This window comes from Prionailurus viverrinus, unplaced genomic scaffold (genome assembly GCF_022837055.1).
Source record: "Prionailurus viverrinus isolate Anna unplaced genomic scaffold, UM_Priviv_1.0 scaffold_45, whole genome shotgun sequence".
Lineage (NCBI taxonomy): Eukaryota > Metazoa > Chordata > Mammalia > Carnivora > Felidae > Prionailurus > Prionailurus viverrinus.
The window spans coordinates 2,484,182-2,499,626 of NW_025927610.1; the positions used below are offsets into that span (position 1 = coordinate 2,484,182).

The window sequence follows — 15,445 nt, forward strand, 5'->3', positions numbered from 1 at the left end:
GGGGCCCCGTGGGCTGTGTAAGGGCTCCCGCCAGAGCGGATTTCAGCAAAGCTCAGGCATTTAGGCTGAAAGTGTCTGTCATTTCTTTTTTTTTTTTTTTTAAAGTTTATTTATTTTGGGGACAGAGAGAGACAGAGCATGAACGGGGGAGGGTCAGAGAGAGAAGGAGACACAGAATCTGAAACAGGCTCCAGGCTCCGCGCTGTCAGCACAGAGCCCGACGCGGGGCTCGAACTCACGGACCGTGAGATCATGACCTGAGCCGAAGTCGGCCGCTTAACCGACTGAGCCACCCAGGCACCCTGATAGTGTCTGTCATTTCTAACATCTGTCTTAAATTAGGACATTGTCTTTTCTGATTTGACTGCTGTTTCCCATTCCATTCGACTGTCATGATGCTGGTTTGTTCGTTTGTCCGTTCATTCATTCACTCGCTCATTCATTCAGCAGCAGTCACTGGAAGAGGGTCTGCCTCTGGTTGGAGGGGTGGACGGTGTCACAGAAGGGAGGCAGGCTGAGAGGGGGCAGGCGTTTGCCGGGTCATGGCAATCAGGGAGGGCTGCTTGTACAGGACCCATGTGCACAGGGTGATGTGCCTGCCTTTGCAACGCAGACTCTGGGGAACTGCAGTTAACATGGGACTGCAGCCCACTCTGCAGGCCACTTGGTGGCCTTGATTTGAGAGCGTTGTCATACTATGCAGGTCACTGGAGACCAGGTTCCGGGGCCCCAGGCCCCTGGCATTCCCAGCCCCCATGAGTCAGCCCCGGGAAGGATGTGGTCACCACAGCCAAGCACCTGGAGGCCGTGACTTTCTCCGCTTTGAGGCTGGTGGCTCGGCACTGGCCATGGGAGCTCTCCTCGTTCCCCTGCCGTCTGACCCTGACCTTGGTGACGGGTCCCTGAGTCTTCCCCCTGAACCCCAGCACAGCCCTCTGCTGAGCATGGCATCTGTGTGGGGCATGCATGGTGGCATCAGCCTGACCTGGCTTAGTTCTCCAGGGGCCCCTGGAGGTGTCCACGTGTGGGTCTCTGACTGGGCACCATTCGGTTCTGTTTGAGTCAGTGCTCTGGCTCCAGTGTGGGGGTACATTCAGTCTTAGGGCGGGGAGGGCCCCCACAGAGGCCCTCTGGGTGATGGCCTCGCCATTTAATGCCTGCTGGGAAGTCTGACTTCTCTCACCGGTGAGTCCTGGGGGCTTCATGCACCCCGATTCCAGCCAGAGCCGGGGCCAGTGCTCCACGACCATCTGCTTGCTCAGCTGACCGTTGAAAGGTGCTTGGCATCTGGCTGGTCGGCCCTTGGGAGTGCAGGTGGGAGCCTGGCGGGCTGCGGTGGTCCACGAGAGCCACAGCACATGCCGCCTGCTCACCGGCAGGTGAAGGGCAGGTGAAGGGCAGCTGGTGCTTGTCTGCGACCTCTTCTCTCCTGTGCTGCTTGCTCAGCCAGCTCTGGTGGGGGCGGGGGCTTGCTGGGGCCCAGAACATAGGGAAGTCCCATCAACATTCATCCGCAGTGTGCGGACTTCTCTTAAATGAAGCTGTGTTGCAGGCCCTACCCCTGGGGTGTGTAGTATTTTGAACCTTTCTGCCCCATAATGGCGTCTGTTACATAAAGTCTCCAGGCAGATGCTAGGTGCAGAGTAGATGCTCAAAAACCAGGAGCCTCGGGGCACCTGCAGGGGGCTCAGTCGGGGTGCCTGGGGGCTCAGCTGGTTGAGGGTCCGACTTGGGCTCAGGTCATGATCTCACGGTTTGTGAGTTCAGGCCCCACGTCAGGCTCTGTGCTGACCCCTCGGAGCCTGGAGCCTGCTTCGGATTCTGAGTCTCCCTCTCTCTCTTCCCCTCCCCTGCTTATATTCTGTTTCCCTCTCAAAAATCAATAAATGTTAAAACTATTTTTAAAAATACTTAAAAAAAACCCAATAGCCTCCTTTCGTCTTCTTACAAGAGTGATACTGTGAGGGACACCTGGGTGGCTCAGTCGGCTGGGCGTCCGACTTCAGCTCAGGTCACGATCTCGCGGTCCGTGAGTTCGAGCCCCGCGTCGGGCTCTGGGCTGATGGCTCGGAGCCTGGAGCCTGCTTCAGATTCTGTGTCTCCCTCTCTCTCTGCCCCTCCCCCCACCCCACTCGCAACTGTGTCTCTATCTCTCGAAAATAAGTAAAACGTTAAAAAAAAGTTTGTTGTTGTTGTTTTTAAAAAAGTAAAGTAGCACATCACATAAAATATAACACATCACAGCTGCCGTCTTTCTGGTACATTCAGATTTATGACTTGAATCTTTGTGGACTGCACCTTGCACCATTACATAATAATCCCTCTTTGGGGCGCCTGGGTGGCGCAGTCGGCTAAGCGTCCGCCTTCAGCCAGGTCACGATCTCGCGGTCCGTGAGTTCACGATCTCGCGAGATCTCGAGTGATCTCGCGTGAGTTCGAGCCCCGCGTCGGGCTCTGGGCGGATGGCTCGGAGCCTGGAGCCTGCTTCCGATTCTGTGTCTCCCTCTCTCTCTGCCCCTCCCCCGTTCATGCTCTGTCTCTCTCTGTCCCCAAAATAAATAAACGTTGAAAAAAAAAAAAAAAAGAGTGATACTGTGAGAAGCACATGGGCTGTGTTGGTGAGTCCCGCTCTCCATGGGCTGCCCGTGGGGGGCCGTGGGGGTGAGTCAGCGGGGGGCTGAGAGCCGTGCGGTGGAGAAGGCCCAGGACCCCACTGGTGGCTCCGCCTTGCTGGCTCTGACTGTAGAAGGAGGGCGAGTCATTGGTTTTCATCGAAATGACCTTCTAGCTCATGAAAATTACGGACCGGGGCACAGGTGAGTGTGCAGTTTGTGTGTGTTCTCTTGCTTCAGAAACCATAAAGGATTAAAAACCATAGCTCCGAAGGATGAAGTAAATCCCGGATTGTTGCGATGGCCGAGTTGACCCCCCCCCCCCATTCATATGTTCAAGTCCTAACCCCCAATCTTTAAAGACATAATTAAGGGAACATGAAATTGTCATGGGTGGGTCTGACCGGTGTCCTTGTAAGAAGAGAAGAGGGACGACCGTGTCAGGACATGGGGAGAGGACAGCCGTCTGCACGCCCAGGAGTGAGGCCTCAGAAGCCAGCCTGCCCGCGCGTGGATCTCAGACTCCCAGCCTCCAGGACCGAGAGGAGCAAATGTCTGTTGTCTGGGCCGCCGGCTGCAGGGCTGTGTTATGGTGGCCCCAGGACACTAGTACAGTTGGGTTTGGATTTCGTGGTGCAAACGGGCTTGAAGTTGCTCTGGGCTGGATTCCGCCATCGACCTGTTTTCCCTAAGTCACACCGTAACGTTTGGGCGTCAAGGGAGTATAATTTTAGATGCTTCGGTGAAGAAAATTAAATGGCAAAATGTGCTAACAGACCTAGTACCCAAGTGTAGCTGGTTAATGGGTCATGGTGGGAGCGCGTGAGCCTTGCTGTAGCTCTGTGGTGTGACGGTTTGAGGTCTCCCCCGTGTGCGTGACCTGGCGAGGGGCACTCCCGAACCTCCCCGTGCCGGAAGGTGCTGGCGCCCACCGTGGCAGAGGTGGGTTCTCGGGGAGAGGGGGGTCCCTGGAGTGCCCTCACTGCAGACCCCAGCCTCCTGCCCACTGTGCGCTGCACCTGGGTGCACGCGTGGCCAGATGTCTGGACTTGCTGTCACAGGGGCTGTGCCCGGGGAGGACCGGGGCCGGGGGAGTCCCAGCAAGGCTGACCAGCTCCACGGCTGGGCTGGGGAGCTCCTCACAGCACCCTCCCTTTGAGTGACTGCTTTGTTTCCATACTGACCGTTGGGCGTTCCTTATATACTCTGGACAGCAGCCTGCATCACGTTATGACGTACTATTATTTTCTCCCCGTCTTGGCTTGTTCTCTCATTCTCTGCCCAGTTTTGTGAAGGACATAAGTTTTAGATTTTGAGAAAGGTCAGTTACCCACTTTCCCCCTTGTAGGTTGTGCCTTTGACGTGCTCTCTAAGAAGTCTTGGCCTGACCCAGGGTCATCAGATTGCCCCCCGTGTTCTCCTCTAGAAGTTCTGTGGTTTCAGAACTGTGATCCATATTGACATAACATCAGGACACAGTGTGAGGACTGCACCGACGTTTTTTATTTATTTTTGCAAATGAATTTTCAGTTGTGCCTGCACGTCGTGCTGAAAAGACTGTCCTTTCTCCACTCAACAGACCGCAGTTTCTGTACTAAATGACACCTTTATTGACAACCAGTATCCAGATACGTGTGGGCCTAGTTCTGGGCTGTCTGTTCTGTTCCCTTGATCTGCCTGACTTCGGGCCAATTCCACACTGTCCTCATTAGGGCGGCAGATTTACCCTTGGTGTGAAATCACGTCGTGTCAGATCTCCAACTTTGTTCTTCTGTTTCGCAGTCGTTGGGGCTGCTCTCAGTCCTTCGCATTTCTGTGTGAAATAGAGCAACTGCGTATAAAAGTCTATGAAACCGCCCGCTGAGGGGCCGAACGGGACCACGCTGGATCTGCACATCAGTGTTGGGGAAAGCGTGCGGTTTCGCCACCGAGCACGGTGCTGGCTATCGCCGCCTCCCATGGGCACCGCTGGCAGGCGGGACAGGGATCCTGGGATTCCTGGCTCTTCAGTGCCTGGGAGACAGCGTTCTGGTGCCTTCTCACTTGCCCTGTTCCCAGTGAGGAATCCAGAGTCGCCCGAGGCTTTGTTCTGTGTGTGTAGTATCTTTTTCTCTTAACTACGTGTGAAGTTTTCTCTTTTCACTGGTTTCTATCAGTTTTATCATGCTGTGATTTGGTGCAGCTTTCTTCGTGTTCCCTGTGCTTTGGGTTCATTGAACTTCTTGGACCTTGAGTTTATTGTTGGTCATTAAATTGGACAAAAGTTGGTCGTAATTCCTTCAAAGTTTTTTTCTGTCCTCTTCTTTCAGGTCTTGAGTGATAAGCCCCTTTGACATCTTTTCTTTTTATACTTATTTATTTTTTGAGAGAGAGAGAGAGAGAGAGAGAGAGAGAGTGGGGGGGAGAGAGCAAGCAAGGGCGGGGCAGAGAGAGGGAGAGAGAGGATCCAAAGCAGACTTCGTGCTGAGAGGGCAGAGCCCTATATGGGGCTCGAAACCACCAGCTGTGAGATCAGGACCTGAGCCGAAGTCGGACGCTTAACCACCTGAGCCCCGCAGGTGCCCTCTTTGACATGTTGAAGTCTGACACTCAGCGATGAGTTGTTATGTGTTTTGTTATGTGTTTTGTTCTCAGACTCACTGGAGAGTTGCTTTGTCTTCAAGTTTGTTGTTCTTTTCTAATGAAATGTCTCATCTGGGCTTAACCTCATCCAGTGGATTTGTTTTCCTCTCAGATAGTGTCGTTTTCCTCCTAGATCGGCATGGGCCCTTTTTCTTTGTGGTCTCAGCGAACTTTTGGGACACGTGGGAGTCTGTTGTAAGGCGCAGCTCCTCCTCCACCATGTCCCCTGGTGGCCACTGCACCACCTGCATCAGGTCGGCCTGAGTTTTCTTTTTATCATGTGTCATCTTTTCTTAATCCTTTGCAAGCCTGGTGATTTTTTATTAAATGTCTGACATTATGAATCTCGCCTTTCTGGGAGCTGAATAATTTTGTATTCCTACCAGTCTTTTTGAGCTTTGTTTTGTGATGCGGTTTGGTTACTCAGAAACCGTCTGATCCTTTTGGACCCTATTTTTTAAAGATGTTGGTCGGGGTAGGGGGGGTGCGCCTGGGTGGCTCAGTCGGTTGAGCGTCCGGCTTCGGCTCAGGTCATGATCTCGCAGTTTGTGAGTTCGAGCCCTGTGTTGGGCTCTGTGCGGACAGCTCGGAGCCTGGAGCCTGCTTCGGATTCTGTGTCTCCCTCTCTCTCTGCTCCTTCCCTGCTCATGCTCTGTCTGTCTCTCTCTCAAAAATAAATAAACATTTAAAAAAAAAATTAGGGGGGGGGGTCAGAGCTGAGTTTAATCTGGTGCCAACCACCCTCATCACCACAGCCGCGACACTTCTGGGTGCTCTGCCTTCTGCCCCGTGAACAGAACTGAGCTCTGGCTGCCGCTGCCTCCACTGCGTGCGTTGCCTCCTTGCTGGTCTCGTGGGCGTGTGTCCTCACAGGGCCCTCCCGGATCCGCGTGGTTTTCCCTGGGCAGCTCTCTGTCCTCTGGCTCAGGGCCTCTTCTTCTACTGTCCCAGTCCTCTGGACTCTCAGCTCTGCTCTTCACTGGGGAGTCTGCTGGGTCCCGCCTGGGGGCCCTCCCTCTGGGCCGGGCCCTGAATGGTTGCTCTGGGCCGCGAGCCAGGCAATCAGGGCTGTCCTGCCCATCTCTCTTCTGCCTGGTGGCTAGTGTCTTGGGAACCATAGTCTTGCTTTTCCCGTTACTGTTGTTGTTGCTTGAGGGAGGCAAATTCGGTTCCTGTCACTTGCACATTGGCCGGAATTGGAGGCCCTGCAACTGCTTGCTGAGACACACTCTGTGTTCAGCACGGTTCTGGGCACTGGGGGCCCAGCCGAGACTAGAAGGAGACCCTGCCCTCATCCTCGAGCAGCTGATGTCCTGGCGGGCCAGGCAGGGTGGGGAGTGGGTCCAAGCAGCTCACAGGAGGTCAGAGCCCTGGTTCCCCCTAATAACAGACAAACACCTAGTGCTAACTATTGTGACTGCCCCTATTTGTTCGTTAGCTTGTTGAATCACCAGAAAGGGGCTTTCCTACCCAGAAAGCCTTTACAAAGGAACTCCCAGCAGTACCACTTAACATTGGTTGAATTTTATTTTTAGTTTTTGTGTTGTGAGGCAGAATTTCCTTCAGGGTTTAATGCATTGACTTTTGCATTAGAAAGTCATGCTTCCCACCTGTAGTGATCTTCCATATCTGCTTCCTTTTTTTTTTTTAATGTTTATTTATTTTTGAGAGAGAGAGACAGTGCTGGGACAGCCTGTGTGCTGGGACCATACATAGCTGTCCATCACAGGTGGGGCTTGTGGAGACGGGCAGGTGTGCGACCGTGACAGCGGCAGAATACGAGACTGAAAAGGAACCGTGCCCAACGTGTGGTCTTTCCTCCGGCGACACTTTCCCTGCTTCTGTGTTTTCCACTCGTTCCAATTTTCCTGTGGTAAATGTGCCTTAATTTTATCCTTAACAAATTAAGAAAAAAACTAAACTTTCAATGTTCCTATAATTCTAGACAGTGAATGGTAAATGTGTAAAGAACAGGATGATTTTAAGAAAAGAATGAATGTGATTTAAGAAGCAATAAAATGAGCATGTTTCCCTTATATGTACAAAGAGTTCAAAACAGTTTCTTATCCTTTGTGTTTTGAACATGAGGAAATTAAGTAAAATAATTCTCAGGAGTCTTTAGAACAAAAGTTACCATGGATTAAGACTTGCTGTGGGCCAAACGGAGCCAAGAGTCTTACAGCCTCCAGCTCACACAGCCCTCCTGAAGGGCTGGTCTCCTTTTCCAGGCCTCCTGGACGATCAGAGAAGTTAATCGGCCGTCCCAGGTTGCACAGCCGTGAGGGGCGGAGTCAGGGTCTCCACCTCCTGGAAGGAAGGGGGCACTTCTTCCTCGCTGGCTGACTGACAAGTTGCCGTGATTGATCTGCTGGTTCGAGAAGAGTCTGAGGGGATGCTCGGCGTGCTCTGTCTACAAAACTGAGGTTCAGAGAGGACAGTGGCTTTGCCCCCGGCCCTGGCTGCTGAGTCTGCCAGATGCCCCGGCCTCTGTGGTCACTGGTGCGGGGGGAGGCCCTCACACAGGACAGGCCTTGGAGTCCTCTGTGGAGGGTTTGAGAAGCCTGGGTTTACATACTGTCCCTCGGTGGCCTTACTCCCGGACAACAGAGCTTGTCTGTATTGTGAACAGACCCAGGATGACACAGGCTTGTGGCGGTTCAAAGTGAACTTTTTGTGTACCTGTCCACCTAGCAGTGCCATTTCTCCGGCTCCGTCGTAGGAGATTCATGTACAGGTGTTGCAAGAGAGGTGTTCAGGGACAGTCCTTGTGGCCTCGGCTGCAGGGAGTGGGCGTGGGTCAGCAGGGGAAGACAAAGGCATACGGCCAGCGGCTGGTACAAAGGGCGAGGAAAAATGTACGTGGTGACGTGGGAGGCCCCCCCCCCAGGCTCGCGGTGAGCAGAGGAGATCACAGAGTAATAGGCACAGCACTGCCCGCGCTCTGGCTACATGAGTGTGAGGAAGGGGCGTGGGCAAGGGGGAGCGGGACTTCACTCTGGGTGCTTCCGGACCATGCGAACTTTCTGTAGCAATTGCAGAGCAAGGAGGGATCCATATCACCCTCATGATCTCAAAGAACAGGAAAACGCACTGTATGTGTTTTTCATATTTTTCAAGCAGTACCTGACGGCCACCAGCTGGGGCTGTGTCTTAGCGCCCTTTCTCTGTTTCTGATTCAGGACAACGTGTTAAACATCATTAACCAGATCATGGATGTGTGCATCCCCCAGGACCGAGCCCCACGGGATTTCTGCGTCAAGTTCCCCGAGGAGATCCGGCATGACAGCCTGGCGGGCCAGCTGTGGTTTGGGGCCGAGGTAGCGGGCAGCCAGCTGGGTCCAGGGTCACGGTGTGGGGCGTTGGGCCGCACCTGTGTGCACCTGCGGGGGCAGGGACCTGGTGTCTCCCTCCCCCTTCAAGAGCCCCACCCGCCATGGGTTACAGACGGCGCGTTCTGATTAGGCCGCACGCCCCTTTGGAGGTGTGGGAAAGCCATGAACCTGCTCCCTCCAGATCTACATAAGCCAATATGGACACGAAGCTTCATGTGCAATTTCTGTGAGGTTCTCAGGCCCCCAGATGTGAAGGGTCTCCAGGTGGTTCGTACCAGCAACAATCCTAAATTAGAAGCAGTGTTTCCCTCGCCCTCTGACAGGAGGGGTCATTCTTGCCCGGGGGGCTGGGAGCTGCGTTCGGGTGCCTCAGTGGAGCCACCACCCTCTCCACCCCTCAGACCTTGACCTTCATCTCCCAGCGAGGAGACTGCAGCCTGAGAGGAAGGTGCCTGACCCGTGGTGGCCGGACCAGCCTCGCCCCAGCCAGCTGTTTCCCGTACCCGCACCTTGCGACCCCTCCCTTGGCCGTGCTGGGGTTCTCAGCCTGTCTCTGCCTTCCTCCCAGTGAATCTCGGGAATGCCCTGTCTTCCTTGGGCACGGCCTGGCCCTGTGTGTCCCCCACCTGACCCCTCTCACCCCGCTCGCCCGAGCCGCCTGATGGGAGGGTGTCCTCGCCAAGGCCCCAGTTGGTGTGGGTGGCCCCAGGCAGGCTAGTCCTGTCTCTGGTCTCAGTTCTCACTGCTGTAGAGTGGGTCCCAGGGGCAGGGAGCTGTGGAGCCATGACATGATGTAGGTCCTGGGCCCCGTGGCACTGGGCGCCGTCTCTCCCGTGTGGTCCCGGTGCCAGCCAGCTCCACGCTCCCCTCCAGGGTGGGTGGGAAATCAGCGACACCACACTCCACCCCCCGGGAAAGTGCTTGTAGTCCCAGCTCCCCTCTGGGTCACTGCTGACAGGATAAGACATTGATGGGTGCTGACCCAAGGTGGGCAGGGGAGTCCCACAACACCACAGCCCCACGCGGGGATTGCGTGGCCGCCCCTTGGCCAGGACCCGGGTCTGACGAGTACCCCAGGTCACTGGACGAGTGGAAGAAGCTGGGGAGGTGCACGCAGCCCGCACAGGCCTGTGACCTGCCTCCCACAGCCCAGGACAGGTGTGGGCAGATTTTCAGGCACGGAGGGACCCTCCTTATCGCCCAGAAGCCGGGCGTCCCGCACTGATGAGTCTTGGCTCAGAGGAAGGTCTGTGAGCATTTGTGGCAGCGGGGCGTCTTTACTGCCTAGAAAGGGCAGTGGGGTCAGGGAGCCCGGTTGGCCCGAGTGCCACCCCAACGTGGTGTCAGGGACTCCCGGGCACCCACCCCCAGTCTGTGGGCTGACTGGTGCCCCTGCACGGAGCCCCCAGACCCAAGAGTCTCGGTGGGTCGGCCTTCCCTTTCTGCCCACGTCCGGGTCTGTGTGGGGGACCCTATCAGCCACAAGGGGAGTATGTGCTGTCGCGGCCGTGGCTACTCTGGGTTAGAGACCGCTGGCCCCAGAGCGAGGAGACAGTAGGAGGCGAGGGTGCTTCTGGGAGCGGGGCCCAGGGGGGGAGGGTCACAGCCGGGCCCAGCCACCGCTCTTGTGGCTTCCTGTCCCGTATCATGGTCCCCACGGCTGTGGCACCACAGCCCTCCGTGGCGGCTCTTGAGCTCGGGCTCCGCAGAGCCGGGCGGGGGGAGGAAGGACCCCGGGCCATCAGGCTCCAGGAGGCTCTGTGTGACCCGCCCCGCGTTCTCTGCCCACAGTGCCTGGCCGCCGGCTCCATCATCATGAATCGCGAGCTGGAGAGCATGGCCATGCGCCCGCTGGCCAAGGAGCTGACGCGCAGCCTGGAGGACGTGCGGGGCGCCCTCCGCGATCAGGCGCTGCGGGATCTCAGCACCTACACGGAGAAGATGAGGGAGGCGCTGAGGCACTTCGACGTCCTGTTTGCTGAGTTCGAACTGAGGTGACCCTGAGGGGGAGGCCCCAGCCCTGCAGCGCGTCCTGGGTCCCGGTATTCAAGCTGCACACGCCCACTGATGGCGGTTCAGGGCCATCAGTCCACGTAGTTAACCCCGGAGGCCCAACGCGGGGCCGCTGGGGGGTCAGGCTGGGTGACCTTCCCTGGGGTCTGGCCCACCCCCTCTGCCTCTCCCTGATGCACCCCAGCGCTAAAGACCCGGGAGCTTCCTGCAAGTAGCCGTCACCCAGAGTGGACGTGCCGCCCGCCAGAGGCTCTGCTGCTCCCCTCTGCCTCATGCCTCGCCCTCCGCCTCTGGCCCACCCCCCACCTCCGACCTCCTGCCTCACTTCCCACCTCTGACCTCTACCCTCTGCTTCCCACCTCGCTTCCTGACTCTGACCTCCCCCCTCTGGCCACCTGCCTCACTTCCTGCCTCTGACCTCTCACCTCTGACCTCCTGCCTCGCCTCCCCTGGTGACTGGGCTCACCGTATGGGGCTTGTTGGTCGCCAGCTGCCCCCTGATCCCACCTGTTCACCCACTCACCCCACAAACACCCGAGCATCACTTCCATGCTCTCAGATCTGGGGCACGGCAGAGCAAGGGAGAGGTGGCCGTGGCTTCTGGGCCACGGGGACGCTCCAGCTGCCTGGGATGAGGGCGAGGGCACCCTCCAGGTTAGGGGGGTCTGTGAGGATCACAGGGTGCCCTCTCCCCCATCCCCCAGCACCACCACCTGCCGTGAGCTCCACCCGTCCCTTCCTGCCCGCTGTCCAGCCAGTGCCTCCCCCCCACTCCCCACGGGCTGCCGTCACCTGCTCCTTCCTCGGAGGACACAGGTGGGGCCTGGGGGCCTCCTCGCAGGGCTTTGGAGAAGTGCAGGACCGGGAGTCAGGCACGCCACCAGCTCCCACAGGCGCGGAGACGCTCGCAGTAGGCGAGAAACAGTGGGACCCCAAATCCACACCACGGTGATCCCAGTTAGTAAAAGCCGTCCATCGTGTGACCCGATGACCTAGGGAAGGAACCCAGCCTGGATGTTAAAGGCGGTTCTCTCTAGGAGGTGGGAGCGCGGACAGTTGTTTTCTGTGTCCTCTTCCAGATAAGCTTTTATAACGAGGAAAAGTTAGAGCTACTGACTCAGAAGGAAAGAAACACGTTCTCACCCCAGGGGACATTTGGACAAAGTGTCACTTGCCCGTGAGGCCCCCATGCTCACATCGCCCAGTCCCGGCCGCCCCCACCCCCACCCCCACCCCGTGGTTCACCCACCCACATGCATATTCATTCTTGCACTGATTCTCACACGCTCACCAGGGTGGGTGCCCGGGCAGGGGCGTCGCAGAAGTGGGCGGTCGGGGCCCAGACCGGGCAGGGCCGGGGGGCCAGGAGGCACTGGACCAGGCTGACCCTGCCTTAAAATAGACACGGCCCTGCTGGGAGGCGTGCACGTAGGAAGCTGACGTGGCTTTCATTTGAGAGGTGGCGGGGGGACGCGTGGCCGGCGGGCAGCCCTCACTCGCCGGCTGTGTTTGCAGCTACGTCTCTGCCATGGTGCCCGTGAAGTCGCCCAGGGAGTACTACGTGCAGCAGGAGGTCATTGTGCTGTTCTGCGAGACCGTGGAGAGGTGAGGGCCCCCCCCGCCCCCCCCCCTCCCCCGGCTGCCACAGGGCCCCTCTCCTCCCCGGAAAGAGGAAATAGGCCGGCGGCCGGCTGGGAGCCCGGGCAAGGCAGGGACGGGGCGCCTGCAGTTGGGGTGGGGGGGAGGCTCCAGCCCCCTTCTGCCACCAAGTCACCTTCCCCCAGCAAGCAGCGGGCAGACCCAGAGCCTCCTTCCTCAGCTCCACCGTCACTTTCCTCCGCTCTCCTCTGCGCCCAGAGCACACATCCTGCAGGGAAGTTCCCCCGTGGAGGAGCAGAGCTGTGGCAGGCAGCACGGAGAGCTGGGGTCCTCACCTCCCCCCCACCTCACCTCCTCGCTCCCCACCCCCCGCCTCACCTCCTCACTCCCCCCACCCCGCCTCACCTCCTCACTCCCCCCACCCCGCCTCACCTCCTCACTCCCCCCACCTCACTTCCTTGCTCCCTCCTGCCTCACCTCCTCACTCCCCCCACCCCGCCTCACCTCCTCGCTCCCCCCACCCCGCCTCACCTCCTCGCTCCCCCCACCCCGCCTCACCTCCTCGCTCCCCCCACCCGCCTCACCTCCTCGCTCCCCCCACCCCGCCTCACCTCCTCGCTCCCCCCACCCCGCCTCACCTCCTCGCTCCCCCCACCCCACCTCACCTCACTCCCCCCACCCCGCCTCACCTCCTCACTCCCCCACCCCGCCTCACCTCCTCGCTCCCCCCACCCCGCCTCACCTCCTCACTCCCCCCACCCCACCTCACCTTCTCACTCCCCCCACCCCATCTCACCTCCTCACTCCCCCCACCTCAGTTCCTTGCTCCCTCCTGCCTCACCTCCTCACTCCCCCCTGCCTCACCTCACTCCCCACTGTCTCACCTCCTCACTCCCTCCCCCATCTCACCTTCTCACTCTCCCCTGCCTCACCTCCTCACTCCCTCCTGCCTCACCTCCTCACCTCCCCCCCACCTCACCTCCTCACCTCCCCCCACCTCACCTTCTCACCTCCCCATCTTCCTCACCTCCATACCCACCTCACCTCTCTGCCTTCCTCATCTCCTCATTTCCATGCCTCTAAACCTCCTCACCTCCGTACCTTCCTCATCTCCTTACCCTCCACACCTGCTTATCTTCCCATCTTCCTCACCTCCTCCAGCCTCACCTCCACACCTCCATGCCTTTCTCACCTTCCTCCCTTCCTCACCTCCAACCTCCAAACCTCCTCACCCTCCTCACTCCCCACCTCCCTCCCTCACCTCCCTACCCTCCTCACCTTCTCACCTCTTCACCTTCCTCTCCTGCTCAGTCTTCATCTCACCTCCTCACGGCCTCACCCCCTCCCTCCTCTTCCCTTCTCATTTCCTCATCTCCACAGGCCAGGATGGAGCTCCCGAACAAGGCTCTGTGGAGCGAATCATCAACAGTCTTGTCGTGCTTTGGGCAGTAATTGAAGTCAGACTTTGAGACTAAAGTTTAGTCTAGAATGTTTCTCCTGTTTAGCTAGTGCTGTGTGGCATTAGGTAAGTTTTGAAATTGCCTAATGTCACATCATAATTAAAGACGTGTTATTCGCCGTTGATGTATGTGAAAGACACTTCAAGCTGCTGGAAAACACGATGGCGTGAAGTTCCTTTTACTCGGAGCCTCCCTCCGTGGTGCCAGCAGGCGCCAGCTCACTGAGCATAGAGCGAGAGCCGCTGCGTTGGCCGGGGGAGTGGGGATAAATCTGGGGGGGGGCAGTTTCCTCGGGGAAGCGTCAGGTCATCTGGGGCAGTGTTTTTGTTCCCTGTTTATTCTTGCCGCTGGAGCCATTTGGTTGGCTGGATGCCGTCGCTGCCCGTGGGCCCCCCTCAGCAAGCACCCCTTCCCCTCCCGGCACCCTCCGTCCCGGAGGTGCGTCAGGCAGGAGAAAAGTGGGGAGAGGGAAGCACCAGGCCTGCTCGGGCCTTCCGGAGTGCAGCGGTTTCCAGCAGTGGCCCCGTGTGCGCGTGAGGGCCCACGGTGTCCAGTGTCACCTTCCTGGCTGTCTGCTGAGCACAGACGCAGGTGAGGGTGGCCTGGGCCGTGGTGGGTGTGGGCAGGCAGGCCTCACCCTTCTTGCTCTCTTGCTCTCTGCCCCTCGGCCAGGGCCCTGGACTTCGGGTACCTGACCCAGGACATGATTGACGACTATGAACCGGCCCTCATGTTCACCATCCCCAGGTTGGCCATCGTGTGGTGAGTGCTCCCCGGGCCCGGGGCAGCCGCCGTGCAGAAGCCGGGCAGGACTGTGGAGGACTGGGCCCCTTCTGGCACTTACACCCCCAACGCTGGCTGTCGGCCGCCTGCACAGCACCACGCAGGCCTGCTGGCGCCCCCACCAGTGTTCTGAGGGTGAGGGGGGGACCCCCCCCCCCTAGATAGTGCGAGATGGCTGGACACCCAACACCCGGCTGGACAGGTGACGTGGACAGTCGCTGGACTCACAGCCCAGGGGAGGAGCACCCCTCACGCCGCATGGAGCCACGTGGGGTGCACGCAGAAGCAGAGCGCCCAGCTCGGGCCGTGGGGGGAGGCTGCGTGTAACGAGAGGGTGGGACGCCCCTGGCTCCCGTGGGCGGGTGTGACGGGGTTCTCTGAGCCATTCAAGGCTGGCGTGGAGGTGAAATGAAAGCTGTCAGGTGAAGAGGAGGTGGGAGCAGCTGGTCTGGCCTCGGGGCGGGGGGCATGCCTGGGGGGGAGCCTTTCCTGCTGGGCGGGGGGGGGGGTGGGGTGGGGTGAGGTGGGGTGGGGGGAGATGAGTGGCGAGAGCAGGGGAGCTCAGGCTTGGGCCTTTGGGGTCTCGTGGGCTCAGAGACGCCGGGCAGCACACGGTTGGGCCCTAAGTATGCCAAGGCAGGAAGTGCCCGATCACTTGCTGGGTGCCCAGAGCTTCCCCGAGCCAAGGTCAGAGCCCAGGTGTTGTGGGCTTGGTCCACTGCTGTTCAGCCACACCCTGACTCCCACACAGGGACTGCCCTTCTCTCCTGCCAGGTGAGGGGGCAGGGGGAGGGCGGTCCCAGAGGGAGGAGGAGGGCAATGGGCCACGGGGGTCTCTGTGGGCCTGGAAGTTAGGGAGGGGCCCGGTGGGCAGCTGGTGTGCAGGCGTGCAGCGGGGCAGAGAGGACGGGAGTCCTCATGGCAGATGCCGATTGTGGATGTGATCGTCAGCGAAAGCCGCCCTGGGGGAGTGTGGGGTGACGCGGAGGCCAGGACTGGTCCAGGCACAGAATCCCCTCCTTGA

The 15,445-nt window shown here is 58.7% G+C and overlaps 1 protein-coding gene across 10 annotated transcripts in view; it reads left to right on the forward strand.

Moving 5' to 3' along the window:
- ZFYVE28 (zinc finger FYVE-type containing 28) overlaps positions 1 to 15,445 on the forward strand; it is a 119,972-nt gene that overhangs the window by 60,310 nt on the left and 44,217 nt on the right. For 7 of the 10 annotated variants that reach the window (XR_007149715.1, XM_047847251.1, XM_047847259.1 and 4 more), the window contains exons 3-6: positions 8,414 to 8,551; positions 10,358 to 10,560; positions 12,095 to 12,184; positions 14,311 to 14,400. Coding sequence is in view for 9 of the 10 variants with exons in the window: in XM_047847251.1 (XP_047703207.1) it covers positions 8,414 to 8,551; positions 10,358 to 10,560; positions 12,095 to 12,184; positions 14,311 to 14,400 (521 nt within the window). In the remaining variant the exon portion in view is untranslated. The remainder of the gene's footprint in view (positions 1 to 8,413; positions 8,552 to 10,357; positions 10,561 to 12,094; positions 12,185 to 14,310; positions 14,401 to 15,445) is intronic. The other 3 variants (XM_047847254.1, XM_047847255.1, XM_047847256.1) reach the window with 3 other exon arrangements.